Genomic DNA, 17,976 nt, shown 5'->3' on the forward strand with positions numbered 1-17,976 from the left:
TTCCAGTTATCACAAATTTATAGGTTTGTTTTGAATATCAGTACCATAAAAAAATTATCGATGCACTTATGATTTCATTTGTTTTTTTTTCCACAGGATGGTTTGTTATTCTTCTGATTTTACACCTGCACCACAATTGAGCTTCGAATGGTGGTTGTTCAACTTATCATTTGATTGGTTTTAAAAATAGCTTAACGACTCTTTTACTGCTCCTTGTAAATGGGGTTCACAATCGTTCAGTGAATCATTCAATAATGACATAAATTTGACGAAATAATGATGTAAATTTGACTTGGTTTCAATCTTATGACTAGCTTTATGCCATGAAGTATTTAATTTTTTCAAAGTAGTTCCAAAATAAAAGTGTTTCGGAAATATCGGATTTCGAAATTTCGGAAAACAGACTATCAGATACTATGTCTAGAAATAAATTTTCCGAACTTAGAACTGAGATACAAATGGGTATCGTTTCTGACGAAAATCAATTCACCGTTTAGTCTCCCTACGACACGGAACGATTATCTGTGTTTATACTGTTGCATGTATAAAAACAATCGCCCGGTCCGAGCGAAATCTCAATATAGTAGGTAGTCAAACTAGACGCCCACCGACTGACTGTTTGTTGTTAATCACCGAGATAGTATGTCTTTTCTATCGATGCATTCAAGCAATTTTCGAAACCGCTTAAGTCGTCACGTCAGCAATGTCGTCGTCGTCGTCAGATGGAGCAGAACTATCGGCGTTCTGTGAAATGTCTCGATCTTGGCGGCTTCTTAGTTTTTCCATCTCGGGCGATCATCTCGGTCCGTTTCGGTTTATCGGTGAAAGGGAAGGGAAGAATTTTCCACTTTTCCCATCTTGAGACGCAATGAATCTGCAGATTCCTGAAATAAATGTGAGGTAAGATACGAAAAATAACGGTTTTTTTTCTGATCAACGCACGTGTGGTTACTACGAGATTTAAAATTACTGTTGCGTGCAAGTGATCGCGACACATGGCTCTCGATTAACGTCATGCAAGAAAGCATTGATAATGTTGGCAGAGTATCGAGAAAATGCGCGCCCATTGTCGATAACAACATTCGAACACGGCACACTCAAATTTCGTGCGGTCTGAAAAATGGTTTGGGAGCTTCAACGACTTTATTCACAACAAAAACAAAATTTGAAATATTGATTGATAATTTGTCATCTTAATTTACAGTTATTTTCGAGACTTGAAATTTCACTCTTTCAAACTTGAGTGCAGTTGTGGTTTCACATTCCTGGTGTTTGTTAGCAGCGATGAAAGGTATGCACATGGTTAGATCTTATAAGCCGTCTGCAGTGCCTAGAAATTTAGAAACGATGACATGTTATGTTTATTTTGGGGTGGTGTTTATAAACAGAAAAACCACTTATGTAACCGAAAGATCAATCCATAAAACCTTGGGTGGTTTTCTACCGAGCGAAGCTAAACGGTTCATTCGGTAATGGATTATCACATTTCTACTAACCTTGCCTTTTCGAAAATGAACATTCGGAGTTTGCAATCAAAATTGTCAAAATGGAGAAACTATTAAGCCATTAAGTTAAAAACACAGATCGTTTTAGCTTGGCGCGGTTTAAGTTCCTTTATTTGTGATTTTAGCAACTCCCATGTCAAAATTTAAATACTTGAATATAACACATTCGGCTAAATAATACATTTGGACCATTTGGACTAATGACTCTTTCGGCATGGCGTCCTGCAAGGATTGGCCCAGCTTACATAAGGACTTTTAAAAGCTCCACAACACTACGGTGACTGTCAACATGCATCATTCTGTGGCAACCAAATGGGTCTACGCGGTCAAAATGTGTCCAAAATGACATCATCACGCTTTGCTTGTTTCAACGGGACAACCCCGCAATAAGCGCACGATACATCCTACTGTACCATTTCATCAAAATCTTTGTTCCCCAAGAACTGTTTATTTATTATATTATAAATCAACGGATCACATATTGATCCAAATGAAAAACTATAGTTTAGGACAATGTACATACAAGCGGTAATCTACGTTAAACTTAAAACTCTAAGAATTTTTCTTCGGAATACATCACGCGAAACGTCAAAGTCGAAGTACCCGGAGTAGCGGTTAAATGTTTTTATAACACCGATTAGAGCTGTGTTGGCCCCATAATTGTTCAGCCGGAGAGGGACGAAGAGCTGAAGATCACGACTCCTCAGAACTCGTGGCCGTACGTTGAGTCGAAGTTCCTCTAACAATGCGGGGCAGTCTATTCTCGATGAGAGCAGATCGGCAACGACCGAGGCTCGTGTGGCGGTCCGGCGGGCTTGTAGCGTGTCGATGTCGATTAGACGACAGCGGCTCTCGTAGCTGGGAAGTCGGAACGGGTCGTGCCAGTTGAGTTGTCGGAGAGCGTATCGCAAAAAACGCCGTTGGATGGCCTCAATACGCTCTGAGCCGTTTTGATAATATGGGCACCAAACAGCCGAGGCATATTCAAGGGTCGATCGAACCAAACTACAATAAAGACTCTTCAAGCAGTAGACATCCTTGAAGTCTTTCGTCATGCGGAAAAGAAGACCCAGACATCTGGAGGCTTTGTCGACGATGTAGTTAGTGTGAGTCTTGAAATTCAACTGTGTGTCAAGAATCACGCCAAGATCTTTCACTTGTTCGACGCGAGCGATAGCCTCGTTTCCAAGATGATAAATGGCTGATAATGGGAGCCGCTTGCGGGAAAACGAAATTACTGCACATTTGCTGCGATTCAAGGGAAGGCAATTTACATCACACCAAGAGGCGAAGAGGTTGAACTGACTCTGTAGGAAGTTTACATCCTCGGGACCGTTGATGCGGCGATACAGTTTCAGGTCATCAGCATACGCTAGTTTTGGTCCATCAAGGAGCAACAGCACGTCGTTGAAGTATATCAGGAATATTATTGGTCCTAGATGACTCCCTTGAGGCACTCCGGATTTGGCGGAGAACTGACTGGAAAATGATTGCCCTATTCGAACAATGAGTTTTCGTCCTACCAGGTAGCTGCGGAACCATTCCAGTAGAGACCCGCAGATACCAATACGATCGAGTTTGGCGATGGCTATGGAATGGTTCACCTTGTCGAAAGCAGCTGACAGATCAGTGTAGATGACGTCGGTTTGAGATCCCATGGCAAAACTGTCTTGCACATTAGACGTGAATGTCAACAGGTTTGTAGTCGTAGAGCGCTTGGGCATAAATCCATGTTGTTCATTTGAGAAATAAGGCTTGCAATACGAAAAAATGGGTTCCAAAACAACCAGCTCGAACAATTTGGCTATCGCACATAAGGCAGAAATGCCACGATAGTTGTTCACATTTCGTCTGTCCCCTTTTTTGTGCACCGGAAACATATAGGCCTCTTTCCATAAGGATGGGAACGTAGACTGATCGAGTGAAACTTGGAAGATTATTTTTAGAGGTATCAGCATATGTGATATATATCGCTTCAAGAAGGTAGCTGGTATGCCATCTGGTCCTGCGGAAAGGCTGTGTTTCAGCTTAGCGGTCGCTTTCAAAATAATATCGTCGTCTACAACAATTTGATTCAGCCATGTGTTCAAATGAGGGACGTTACAAGCCGCGCTGGTAACTTGGTCCGAGGATATTGAGTTTGAGTCAAATACACTACGGAATTTGTCAGCGAAGAGGTCACAGATTTCAGGTTCCGAAGTCGCTAAATTATCATCCAGAAACATGGAGGGCGGTAGGCCGGATTCTTTCCGCTGGTCCTTGATGTACTGCCAAAATGATTTGGGTTTTGTTTTGAAACCTCGCTGTATCCGAATTAAGTAGCTCTGGTAGCAGCGTGAGCATAGTTTTTTGTAAGCTGAGTTGAGTTTGCAATACTCATGCCTAGTGTAATAACGGAGAGCTTTATTCTTGAGCGTTTTCATTTGTCGCAGTTCTTTCGTTACCCAAGGAGCTCGTAGGTTAGAAACTGATGAGCGTTTCGGTACGTGACGATCGATGATGTAATTGATTATATGGGAAAATTTCATAGCTGCAGCGTTCGGATCGGAAGATTCCAGTTCAGTTTCCCAGTCGATAGCATCGAGCGTTTGTGAAACAGCGACGAAATCAGCGTTCTTAAAGTCGAGAAAGAATTGACCAGGTTTTTGGATGTGGGCAAAAGCTCTAGGAATATCAAGTGAAAGCAGCAGAGCAGGGTGATGAGGAACAACCTTGACCAAGGGCGTAGGAGCCTCTTCAATCGTAGCCAATTGGGGTCCGTCACTGATGAAGCAGAGATCGAGCATGCGACCATTTTCATTCTCTATGCTGTTGATCTCGCGGAGAGTTGCCGTGCTTAGAGAGTCGAGAATCGTATTGGAAGGCACCGTAAACGAAGATCTGGTTGGATCGGCAAACAAGAAATTGCCTTGCGAGGGAATCCACTTGAGTCCTGGTAGGTTGAAGTCCCCGATGATAACGATGTCGTCTTCAGGAAGCGTGAGAGAACACAATTTAGAAAGGCCGCTGGAAAAGGAATCAGCGAAAGATGCATTTCTAGTACGATCAGGAGGCAGATACACAACCCCAACGTAGAGTTTTTTCGTGCCAAGATCGATACGGGTCCATACGAATTCTTGATCGTTCCATGATTCGTCGTAGATGGGGATGGCTGAAAGAGTGGATCGGATAGCAATCAGAACTCCACCACCTGTGGATTTCGTGCTGTTGTTGGGACCTCTGTCACAACGGAACACAGTGTAGTCAGAGCTGAAGACTTGACTAGACAGGGTTCTATCGTTCAGCCAGGTCTCTGTTAGAGCGATAATATCGTAGCAGGAGCATGATGAGGCTAGCAGATAATCGCTAACGCAGGAGTTGATACCACAACATAAGAGAATCCTGCCTGTCGTCGACTTAACCTATCATACTTCTGGACCGGTATATCCAATGAACTAAACAGGGACATGAAAAACATAAAATCCTTTCCAACGGGTTTGTCATCGAATTTGTCCTCAAAATACTCCGAAAACATGCCCGAAAAAAGTACCGAAATGATGCAACCACTTTCAGGCCATAGAAGAAAGAGCCTTATAGAGTTAGCCCTGTTGTTCCACCCTGAACTAACTAATGGGATAACCAAAATCCCTTCTCAACGCGCTCTGAAAACAGCGTACAAGAGCGACAAAACCCTTAAGAGCCGGTGACTCTCTCTGAAGGAGAAGATTCCGCAAGAAGAGAGATCTAGAATCTATTAAATTCCCTATGAGAGTTGCCCAGCTGTTTACATTGGCCAAACTCGTTGCAAATTTAAAGTTCAACTTACAGAACACAAAAATGCTTTAGACAACAACAGGATCAATGAATCCAGCGAAGCCACCCACGCAACGGTTATGAATCACTCGATAAACTGAGAAAAAGTGATCTTCAAGAAATGTGTGAGAAAAGCTTCACATTTGAACGCAAAGGTTTATTAGTACCTTCGAGAAACCGCTAATGTATGAAGATGAACCACCAATAAGGTAGCCGCTTTTCACCTTCAACAAAAGGAAAATTCCATAAACGGACCATCTTTTGACGAATACTACGACACATCCTGTCATTAGTTTTTTCTTTTGATTTTCAACATCGAGCCTGAAATCGGTCGACAAAAAAGGTAATTTTGTATCGTTTTTAACCGTTTGTAAGAACGTTAAGGGTCGTGTCCTGTAATACGTTGTGTGTTAATTGTCCAAATAGTTGCAAGTGTCGAGTCTCCGGTTAAGGCTAGTATAAGTAAAAATAAACGAAAGTGTACAACTGAAAGATTGGCAATGTAAATAGGAAAAGAGCGGACAGCGATACTCAACAGTCAGCATCGGCAACATTTGTAAGCGAAAGTGAGCGTCAGGTGAAGAGAGAAAGGAAATGTTAAAAGTTAAGTACATTAAAAAAAAAATGGCAAAAATTGTCGATTTTTCAAGGCTTTACCTTTGAATGAACTCACTAAACAACTCATGTGGCAATCACAGTAATTCCAACAAAGTTAAACCAAAAAAGGAATTAGCGTGTATGGAAATGACACGACATGACATTAACACCTATTCGATAGTCCGAAGTCGTCAGTTATCAGAAGCGCTGTTAAATTTAGTGTCCTACGCACTGTAAAATGAGCAGCGTTAGTATCCGGAATCTAACTTTTGGATAAAGATTTTAGGACTGATTTTTTAGATTTTATACAGGTTTAAAAGATTTTTCGCCTCGAAAATACAGATTTTTATGTGGTAACGCGGCCTGAGACTTAAGACCTGAGACTCCAATTTTCACTTCTCACGTCTCACTTCTAACTTCATATGGCTCATTTCTCTCTTCTTACGACTCACTTAGCATTCCTTACTTCTCAATTCTCAGGTCTCACTACTTACTTCTCACGTTTCAGGTCTCAAATCTGAGGTCTTAGGTCTCAGGTCTTTGGTCAAAGGTTTCAGGTCAGGCCTGAGACCTTTGACCAAAGGTACAAGTCTAAGTTTCCAAGTCTTAGTTCTCAGATTTCATGTCATCACAACTTTTTCACATCCAATTATAAATATAATAGACTCATCTACAAACTGATGATCGACTTTACGCAATCAACTATGAATATATTGGATTCAATTGTAATGGTGTAATTGATTCAACTGTAAATATAATAGATTCAACTACAATTGTAGAGATTTCCCGACAACAATCTTAATCTAAAACTTAGAATCGTTATATAAACACAATATTCTTTCACATCCGTTCACTCACGTCCAGTCGCTTTACCGTTTCTCAACCGAATTCCCTTTTTCCCGCTCTCGCATCTGACAGTTCTCCTTTCTCCAAGGTATGTCATGTTTACCAGGTAAGGCTAATCACGATGTACAGTTGTGTGTGTTAGGGTGCGCCCCTACATCCCCCTTAACACATCCTGATCTGGTGTGGCACGTCATCTTGGAACCAAGCAGGTTCCTTACACATACGTTTCATATCAGGTTCCAAATTTTGTTCGGCAGCAAAAACCAACTGCTCCGGATTCCCGACTTCCGCTTCTGTTTTCTTTCAGATATACATTCGCTTCTTATCGCCTTGAGTACTGTTTCCGGAACCTTCTGTGGCGAGCTATTTCTATTGGAGGTTCTTCTTTCTGTATTGATATCCTTTATCTTCAGATACATATTTTATATTTATTTATTCTTTTTTTTGTGAGCATTCATATTCTTTGTTGCTCAAGGCTGTGCTTAATTTGTCGTCCTTCTTGATTCTTCGCAAGCTCCCACTTACTGAGGTCCCTCCTTGTGCGAATTTGAATTTGACACTATACCCCCTTCCATTTTGTTGAACAATAGCATCGTAGTTTCTCCAATCCATCTTGACTTGATGTGATAACGTAGCAACAAGTTAAGCTCTGGCGCAGCTTATAAGCTGAAAAATGCTCCTATATGCAATTCTGTTTTTACTAGCTATCCCTGCACACGTACCGAAGCATATATAAATACTCTGTACACAACCATGCTTTTTTTTGTTGTGCCAGTTGTTCGAATTTCTCATGACTAAAAAAATTCAACGTTTCATCCGCTCGAATTAATAGAGCTACTGTATATAAAACCAATAATAAAATGTTCAATTTCATATTTGTTTGAGCCTTTTTTTTGCTTTGTATTCATTATTTTTTCATTTAAGCACCCAAGTTAACAATCAGATAAAAACCCTCGAAAAAATGTGATAAGATTTTTTTCTTATTTTTTTTCTAACTTACGCCCTTCTTATAAAGCTCCGCTTTTCCCAGCGACACACATGTTAGGTCTTCCATGATTTTCTTTTTTCTTTTAGTTGACTTAACCGATTTCGGAAAACTGAGCTTAAACTTGAAGGTATTTCGAGTCGTGTGAAAGGTAAGGTTAAACGCATGACTCGAGTCGATTGTTAAAGGCCATTCAAATGATGCTGGCTGTTGTTTATCGAGAAATAATCGAAATATAGATCGTTATAGCAAAACTGCAAATACTTATCCTTGTACTTGAAATAAAGATTCATTTGCCCTGGCCACCATCTTTCACCATTATCCAGCCGTTGTAGATAGACACAACCCATAGACTAAACATCACCGTACGTTAATTGGAAGCACTTACGCAATCTGGAACTACTGCACATTACTTTAAATAATAAGAGTAGCGTAGTTACTTTCAAGGTTCATATTGTATATGTACTCATCACTTCCTGCTCCCTGAAAAAAACTCAACTGCAATCTTAACTACACTCTGAGCATGCAAGCAAAGAGGATGCAACACCTAGTGCACAATGAAGTCCGAAACATGACTTGTAGTCTGATCCACAGAACATACGTTCCACTCGCTTAATGTACAAACGACAACCCTGAAAGCAATCGTCACAAGTCTCACAAGGTATCACAGACAAAGTAGTATGATCTTTTGTATCGATATTTCTTGAAAAAATCACGATACCATCTTCAACAATGAGTACTCATACAGTCCAAAATCCAGCCACTATGAAGCACAATCCTTCAGAAGCAAGTAAACCATACAACGTTGATGTGCTTTTCCTCAATACTATCACCCAACTTATCTGATTTGGCAAAATAGATAAATGAACAAATCATTTCCGTCTAGTCAAACTTGTCTGCTGGTACATCAGAGGCATTCATTAAACTCGCACAATCACAACGATCAAGCATTGCAGCACCTTGTAGTCACTTGCAGTGGAATCCCAAAACCAGCTGCACTCCTCCGAGTTACAGACCCTATATAGAACGCAAAAGTATGACCTCCTAGAGGCACCAGAGATCCTCAGTACCATCCGCGCTCATCAGAGTCACATCATGCTACTTCTAACAGAAACTAATTGACTTCTCGAAGTCATTCCTACTCTGTTACAACCTCAAAGCCACCAGAGTTCCTCAGAAACATGTGCGCTCCTCGGAGACTCAAAACTATGTTTAAACCTTTCGAAGCTATTCCTGCTTATCCTCCCCTGAACTCATTCCCGAAAAACAATCGAGCCCCTCCGAACCATCCGCCTTTCGCGACTGAACCTGCATCCCTAGTACCACAAAGCCATCGGTACTTCTCTGAGTCTCAACACTCATGAATTCTCGGAGTTTAAGAAATTTTAGCCTTACCTAATATGTACTCACATATTATCGCTCTGCTTTGTCGTGGAAGTTTGTTATCTTATCGTTTATCTAAACTTTTTTTTTTATTTTAACTGTGCAACTACAACTGCCACGGGGATACAGACTAATCCTTTTAAAGGTCTTCCAAACTATGTCAAAATATCCTCCTCGGTTGGCATTTTTCTGAGCTCCTCCTTAGAGGGAACATATTTATATTCTCATTGCCTCCTCGGAGGGACACAAATCATATTTCAAACGATGATTTTTTTTTTCTTTCTCCTCATAGCAGGATTCCGTATAATCTAATGTTTACCTCCTCGGAGGACTCGTTCTTCCATCTCTGAAAATATTCAATCTTTCTCCTCAAAGGAATTGCACTATTCCTCATCAGAGGAACTGTAATATTCCTCCTCAAAGGAATTGTAGGTTTTCCGAAAGGTTCCTCCTTATTCCTCCTCGAAGGAATTGAATTCTTCTTCCCAAAGAAATAATTGAATCCTTCTCAAAGGAATTGAATACTTCTCCTCAAGCAAGTTTCCTCCTCAAAGGAATATAAATTTTCTCCTCAGAGAAATTACATAATTCCTCCTCAAAGGAATTCAATACTTCTCCACGAAGAAGTTGCATTATTCCTCCTCAAAGGAGTTGAATACTTTTCCTCAAAAAAAGTTGTATTATTCCTTCTCAAAGGAATTGAAAACTTCTCCTCAAAGAAGTTCCTTATTCCTTCTCTGAGGAATTGAACTCTTCTCCTCAGAGAAGTTGTATTATTCCTTCTCAAAGGAATTGAAAACTTCTCCTCAAAGAAGTTGCATTATTCCTTCTCTAAGGAATTGAACTCTTCTCCTCAGAGAAGTTGCATTATTCCTCCTCAAAGGAATAAAATTCCTCTTCCTCAGAGGAATTGAATCATTCCTTCTGAAAGGAAACTCACTCGTCCTCCTCAGAGGAACTTCACTCTCCTTCATTAGAGGAATCGCATTAATCCTTCTCAAAGAAATCGAATTCTTCCTCCTCGAAGGATTTGAAATCTTCTTCCATGAAGAAACTTCTCTCTTCCTCCTGAGAGGAACTTCTCTCTTCCTCCTCAGAGGAACTTCTCTCTTCCTCCTCAGAGGAACTGCTCTTCCTCCTCAGAGGAACTTAATTATTCCTCCTCAGAGGAATTGCATTCACCTTCCTCAGAAGCATTCTTTTTCATAAAAGTTTTTGTCATCTTTTACGAGAAGCCGCACCTAGTCGAACTAAAATTTAACTTATTCGTTTGAACAACATCAATTTTCTTTAAGAATTTTTTGTTTCCTGTTTCTTACTCACCCTTTTTTTTTATCCTCGTCGCCAGATGTAGAGATTTCCCGACAACAATCTTAATCTAAAACTTAGAATCGTTATAAAAACACAATATTCTTTCACATCCGTTCACTCACGTCCAGTCGCTTTACCGTTTCTCAACCGAATTCCCTTTTTCCCGCTCTCGCATCTGACAGTTCTCCTTTCTCCAAGGTATGTCATGTTTACCAGGTAAGGCTAATCACGATGTACAGTTGTGTGTGTTAGGGTGCGCCCCTACAACAATTGTATAAATGATTTTAATGTATTCAACTATAAATATAATAGACTCACATACAAACTGATGATTGACTTTACACAATCAACTATGAATATATTAGAATCAACTGTGATGGTATAATTGATTCAATTGTTAATATGATAGATTAAACTACATTTTGATTTTAGGCACTCAACTATAAATATAATAGATTCAACTGTACATTTATTGTTGACCTTGAAAATTTGACTATAAATATGATGGATTCAACTGTAGTGGTTCAATTGATTGAACTGTAAATATGATAGATTCAACTACAAATGTATGATTGATTCTAGTTATTGAACTATAAATAAACTATGTTGTTATGATTTATTGTGTGATACTTAAATACTATAGTATTCATCCGAGTTCATCAGCAAAAATAAAAAATAAATCGCAAGAGTGAGACCATCATGTACCCTGCAGCGATCGTACCGCTGTTTTAGGGCTTACAGGGAGTGGTATGAATAAGGTTTAGCAATTGCTTCGGTAGCTTTTACTTTGCTCGAAATCAAGCAAAGCAAAAGCCCAAAGCATTTGCTTAGTTTGGTATGAATAAACGTTTGCTTAGCAGATGTGTACTAAAGTCTTAGAACATAGCTTTTGCTTCGAAAAAAAGAGCTATCCAACCAGCAGAATCTGAAATTTTCTAAAGTTAAATGAAAGAAGACGATCAAAAAATTGAAAAGTACGGCTAAAATAGCCATGAAATCGACGGTGCGGTTGGTGGGTGTAAGAACGATCGGAAAAAATAAGGTCAATACATGCTCGTATGTTGATGTTTAAAGAAAATTGAATATTGTCAAACAAAAAATGGCCTAGCTTTTTAACATTTATCATAAGCTCTCCCACACGTTTTCGGATCGGGATAATCCGATGTATAAAAAAAAAATAGGCAATAGGCGCGCATCTTAACTTAGATGTTTTTTTTTTTTAATCTTTGAATAATAAAAAAATCATATAAATTTGGGAGATCTGAATTATGTTTTAAATTATTACAACTTTCTTCCAACTTCAAGCCGATTGAGACTTCTTCCACTGTAGCCGGATTTTGTTAATTTGAAATATTTACTAACTGATTTGTTTTGTTTCATCTTAGACGAATCATTTCATACAACGACAGGAATATGAAAAAAGTTGGGTTATCACTTCGACTGTTCTTTATCTATGTTGAAAATGCCTTTTTAAATTGTATTGAAGTGTAATATTGCTAATTTTATAAATTCATGACGTTGTTGAAGAATTTGTTTATTGGAAAAGTCTGCTACCAAGCATGCTTAGAAAATAAAGTAATTGCTAGGAGATTTCTCGAGCGATTGCTTCAGATTTGGGCTTTATTCATACCGAACTAGCTTGTTCTAAAAGTAAAAGCTCCTGACTGAGAAAACAGCTGTCAGAAAAAACTTTATTCATATCAACCGAAGCAATTGCTTTCTGCGACTGCTCGAATGCTCGATTTAGTTTAGCAAAAGCAATTGCTAGGGGTTTTTCATACCACCTAGGGTGACAACAGAAGTCCGGTCACACAGAAAAATCTCAATATTTCATAGAAAAAGAAGAAAATCAGAATATGACTTTCATCGCTTTATTCAATAACTCATCAAGATACTTCTCAGACGATATCTCGGAATTATACCACCTTTCACTGATCGAACCAGCTTCAGAAGTCTCGGAAAGTCGTCGCAAGCGGCGCGCACGTCCGGTCTCGTATAATCTTTTTCAACCTTGGAGTTCTCACAGACCTTGGTCGTCCAGATCGTGTCTTGTCCTCGGTGCCTCCGGTCTCTAGGTATCGATTTATGGTCTGGTACACGAATTTCCGGTTGATTACGAGCGGTTTTAGGTGTTTGAAGATGTTGAACATGTGTCCGGGTTTGTACCCTCTCACATATTCAGCGATAACAGCTGCTCTCAACTCTGCCACTCAGAACTTGATGTACACAAACTGCACAGAAACGAAACTCTGCCACTGTGGGCACCAAAGTTAGCACTTTCATTTGATATATAGATGGCACCGATAGATGCAACGTATAGGTTACAGGCGACCCCAAAAAAAAGTGTGACAGGACTTTTTTTCACCCTGTAGCCGGCAGTTTCTGAAACATTTTCATCTACCTGTTCCTGGCAGCGGTCGTGTGGTAGGTCGACAGTTCATGGAATTGGGAAATGTACACCTACCTTGGCTGCCCGCGAAATCAATGTGGGTCTCGACGTTCCTTTACACAGCAAAAAAAGTGTTGTAATATTACATCAAATACCTGCACATAACTTGAGTCGCAAATGGTACCTAGTATTACATTTTCTTGATGTACCCGGCTGTTTGATATTTGTAGAATTATTTTTGACCCGCAAATGCCAACCTGCCGAATCTGCCTAAAAATGAAAAATAATCACATTATATTTGAAGCTATGGTTTTGCTTACATTTTTATAAAATTTTAGTTGTACTTACAAGCCAAACAAATACAGCTGAGGTCCGTAATCCGTTTCTTCCTTTTTGAAATTAATAACATTTGAACGTCAATTGAGGAAAACATTGACTACTTGATGCGATATCACATAGAAGGTTGTGATATTACACTACACGACATGTTCGCATTCGCGTACGTTGTTTAGATGTATTATAACAACAAAAAACCCTAACACTACGTCGTCTCCACAAATTACATCATCCAGCGTTACATTTTTTTTTGCTGTGTACGTGATCCTGGCAGGAAACTAGCATTATGGTAAGTCAGCGTATAGCGATAGATTGATGTCGTGATATTATGTGAATTTTCCCCCCACAAGGTCAATCTTCGCAGGGTGCAGAAGCACGGACTTCTAAAGACCTCTTCCGGGACCGATTAGATAAGTCGCATAATTTGCTGGGAAACCATGCATGCAGATGCAAAAAGGACAGCAGCGGATGAACCAGGACGTGGATATTGGGATTTCTGGTCAGGTTTTCTAGCATCGTGGCGGTTAAAACGAACTAGATGCAAATTGCTGTAATAATAAATTCAAAGAAAATATGTAAAACGTAGCCATCAAATTATTCCGGAAAAAAACATCTTAAGATATGATAAATTTCAGTATTAACAGAAGTTAAATTTACAATATTTATAGTTGACCTCATTGAATCAATCATAGAAATAAAATTGAATGTATCATATTTATAGTTAAATCAATTATATTATTATAGTTGAATCAGTCATATAATTAAAATTGAATCTACTTATTGTTGAATGTATGTAGTATGTCATAATTGTACATTATAGTTGAATCTATTATATTTATAGTTGAATGCACAAAATTAATCATACAACCATAGTTGAATGTATTATATATATCAGGTTGAATGTACGAAATCAATCAGATTGTCTACAATATATATTGTTGAAATGTTGATAATTATAGTTGGTCGAGGATCAATCTGGATATATGATTGAATATAAGTGGATTATTGTTGGAAATACCATACATTTTTCTCCGTGCGGTCCCCACTTCAAAAGTATTTTTTAAACGGTTTTCGGCCATATGCACGGTTTTTTAAATGGTTTTCGAGAATTTACGCGGTACGTATAGCAGCGCTAAAAAACTGTACTGTAGGGGAGATAAGGGCATAATGCCCACCTTAAGATTTAAGAAGGCGCCATTTTAACCGTAGAAAACAGATATAATTTGTGAGTTGCTTCATTGTTTCGTGGTCAGAGTCAAAGTCAAATTTCTAAATGGCTAAAACTCGAAAAAGTAGATAAAACCTTTTAAAATCCATTTAATTTTTTTGCCGAAACCTGATAATCAGTCACTGAAGGGGCATAATGAGAACCCCCACTGGGGCAGTATAAGCACTATTAATCGGGGCACGATGAGCATTTCCTGCCGTACAATCTAGCAGCGAACTCAACTCGATGGAGTCAACATGAATTATAGAGCTAAAGCATAGCTATAGAAAACCAACTATTCACACACATTCATGCTTCTTGTGCTGTGTTTGGCGGATGGTGGTACTATCCTCCTAGGTTTTTTTTTTTAAATATTTCTGTAAAGATGATAAGGAGCTTTCTTTTTGGATGAAAAATTACTACTTTAGGGTCTAAAAAGCTGTTCCTCATGAACATTTATTTTAGAAAATTGGTACTTTCGTGAAAAAGTGTAGTGCTTACTATGCCCTTAGCTCCCCTATCTTGTAACTGTACGTATTAATGATGCAACAAAGACATGTGGATGGTTCTTTTCAAGGAACTAAGATTGCTATTGGAGGTCCGCCCCAGATATAGTGTGTGCTTGAAGTATTACCGGTAAACACCTACAACTTCATCCAATAGGGCGGGTGTGCCATATTTATAGCAAAACAAAGCAAAAACAGTAACGCTCGGTAATACCACAACTCAACTAAATGGTCACAATGGACTCTCTCCCCTACAGGAAGAAACCTCTTCCTTTTTTCCCTAATATTTGCTCGTAAAAGGAAATATCTTTATGGTTTTATGGGAAAAATCCCAAATGGCTTCCAACGAAGAATTTTGAGATTTCATGTGACCTCTGAAATGTGTCATTTCTCCTGCAGCTCGGCTTCCAACGGTCAATCACTAGGGGCGGTGTTTAGGAACTATGGAGTAGCACATATATGGATATTGAGAATAAATATTTTTGTTAACAGCAATTTTAAACAACCTGTAGACTATTAATTTAATCTACGCAACGGTGTTCTACAGCGCTAGGTAATCTTCTGCCTATCATACTGTTTGTGTTTATTTTCGGTCACAAGCCGAGCGGTGAAAGGGCAATACTCCCGCTTTTTCTTTTCAACTATCAATGAATGACGACGACGCTGATGCTGTTCCAGTCAACGTGTCGTCTACTGGTTCCCTGCGTTTCCTGAGAGCCAATTCGTCTACCCATTCATCTTTCCTTTTAAACTTCTGAATCCATTCAATAGGGTATATATTTATAGCTTTGAAAAAATATCTTGAGCGAATGTTTTACCCTACGCATTTCTAAACAGATGATTCTAGCAAACTATTTAACGTCCAAAAAAACTCATAAATGTAAGAAACATTTAGGGAAGTTGTATGCAATATGTCTTTTATCAATCACGTAACATTCAATTGAATGAATATTTTTTTTTACAATAAAGTTTAGCTAAACATACTTCCATTTTTCGTAATTTACAAATTAATCTTTTAGTTCCCTAAACTTTCTTTAGCTGTTTACAAAACAGTCTTCACAATCTGACGACGATTGTCAAGGTCAAAATTTACTGCTCCTGGACAAACGGCTCGTGATAAGCCCAATTGCCCCGTCAAGTGACGAAAACGTGCCGGACCAGAATCTTAACTCTTACTTTCGAGAAAAAAAAAGAGAGCAGGAAAAAAACGGGTAAATAAACCAAACCTTCTACAAATCACCCGTGATCATTATCAGTAGATTATTGCACCGCGCGAATTGATGTTTACATTGTCATTCTGCGGCTACGATTGTTTGTGTAGGAGGCAAATTGATTAGGCGATAAGCAGCTGTTAATCAACTAGAAATTGGAAAAAGGCTCGATCGAGGAAGGAACAAAGCTGACTCCTAACGCTCTGGTTTCCAGATTCGATTTAAAAAAATTTAAAATAAATTCTTCAAAATTGCATACATCCAGGATTTCAGATAATCTGAAAAAAAATTCTTCCCGAGCGTCCGCCTTAGAGATTGATGAGCATTTTCAATAAGTCGAAGTGCAGTTTGTTTTATTTTAGCGGCAGTGGAATAGAAAAGCAAAATATAATAAAAACGCTCCCAGTGCCAATTCTGTCAGCTGTTTGAGGATGGGTTGGGTTGAGTTTGGTGGTATTTTTTTGCTTAATTTTTCTCATCTTCTCACCTCGAACTTGCACAAAATCTTTGCGCGTAGATCGTCGTCATTGTAGATCAAGTTCAATGTGAGAAGAACACAATAATGCCGTCTCCTGTTTGTCCGTTCATATCGCCGACCAGAATCGGTCCCGAGAAAAACCAGTAGAAGTAAAAACGCCGTAAAAAAGTTCATGGGTTCTATTTTAACTTTTTGAGCGCTTTGTTAAGCTGCTATCCCGACGGATGCGGGATCAAGGGGTCGTCACTAGAATCCGTTAGGATATTGATTACGTTAGAAGCTTCTGGAAGAACCCGGTTCAATTCCTCTTTGAAAAATCTAGTCAACGGTTGAACTTTAAAAATTGTAGCGTCATCTTCGACCTCTTCGAGATAACAAATCCGCACCTAGAAACAAAAACCGTCATCCGGTTTTCCCAATTGGGGTCACACGTATGAAGACTTAGTACGTAACGAGATACACATTTCTTGTTGTACCCTCATCGACGAAAGTCGTTAGACGAAAGGCCCACGTTTGACTACAGGTGAATCGAAAAGTGAATTTTTCCCTTTTTTATTAGAATTCCTGATCTTGGCACGGAGGCAGGATTTTTATTTATAAAAAGAGGAAGTGCAACTATGCATAGGCTAATGTAATTTTTCTTTGCTATTTTTCCGTTTTTTTCTACCCCGGTGTAGGCGAACATCAAGCGACAGCCAGCTAGACAAGGGCCACATCAAATCGGCTGCAGTCTACAACATCCACGGTTTGGCTAATTCCCAGGCGTCCCTCAACTTTCCCACCATTCACAAAGACGTTCCTGGTTACCGGGGTAGCAATGAATTTATTCGTAAGTTTTGTCCCTTCTTTTCATCGCCATCGTTTAGGCTTAGGCTGAGTTGAAAAATTCAGTCGCCTAAGATCGTTCTGTTGCGGTGCAGCGCTATAAAATTTCACTTATCCAATCATCGAAATTTGGTATTGCCCCATTTCACAGTATCCGACGACCGGCGGTCTACCATGGACCAGCTGCGGGAGATAGGGCCCTGGTGCCGGAGGAAGTGCCAGAATGTCTGCCGCAAGAAGATCCTGTACAAGCGCATCCCGGTGCTCAATTGGCTGCCGAAGTATACGGCCCAGGATGCGGTCGGTGATCTTGTGGCCGGATTTACCGTGGGTCTCACGGTGATACCCCAGGCGTTGGCCTACAGCAGTATCGCCGGACTGCCGGCAGCGGTAAGTAAGAGGTGGCAAGAGTGTCCAGATTCCATTGCGTTGTTATGGGCTACGGTGAATCACAATCATCAAATACAGCCCTTGACATGGTGACATCATTGAGAAAAAGTGGTGAACATTAGTGATAATCAAATGACTTGAAGAACCCGTACACGATCGTTCTTTCTTCTGATATTACACCAGTTCAGACCAGACCAGTGATTGTTGGGTTATAT

At 39.5% G+C, this 17,976-nt stretch overlaps 1 protein-coding gene across 3 annotated transcripts in view; it reads left to right on the forward strand.

Moving 5' to 3' along the window:
- Positions 1 to 17,976, forward strand: part of LOC129738752 (sodium-independent sulfate anion transporter-like) — a 53,443-nt gene that overhangs the window by 24,263 nt on the left and 11,204 nt on the right. The window contains exons 1-3 of one of the 3 annotated variants that reach the window (XM_055730011.1): positions 769 to 900; positions 17,224 to 17,375; positions 17,523 to 17,761. In XM_055730011.1, the coding sequence (XP_055585986.1) occupies positions 869 to 900; positions 17,224 to 17,375; positions 17,523 to 17,761 (423 nt within the window). In that variant the 5' untranslated portion in view covers positions 769 to 868. Of the gene's footprint in view, positions 1 to 768; positions 901 to 16,921; positions 17,070 to 17,223; positions 17,376 to 17,522; positions 17,762 to 17,976 lie in introns of those variants that run through there. The other 2 variants (XM_055730013.1, XM_055730012.1) reach the window with 2 other exon arrangements.

This window comes from Uranotaenia lowii, chromosome 1 (assembly GCF_029784155.1).
Source record: "Uranotaenia lowii strain MFRU-FL chromosome 1, ASM2978415v1, whole genome shotgun sequence".
Taxonomy (NCBI): Eukaryota; Metazoa; Arthropoda; class Insecta; order Diptera; family Culicidae; genus Uranotaenia; species Uranotaenia lowii.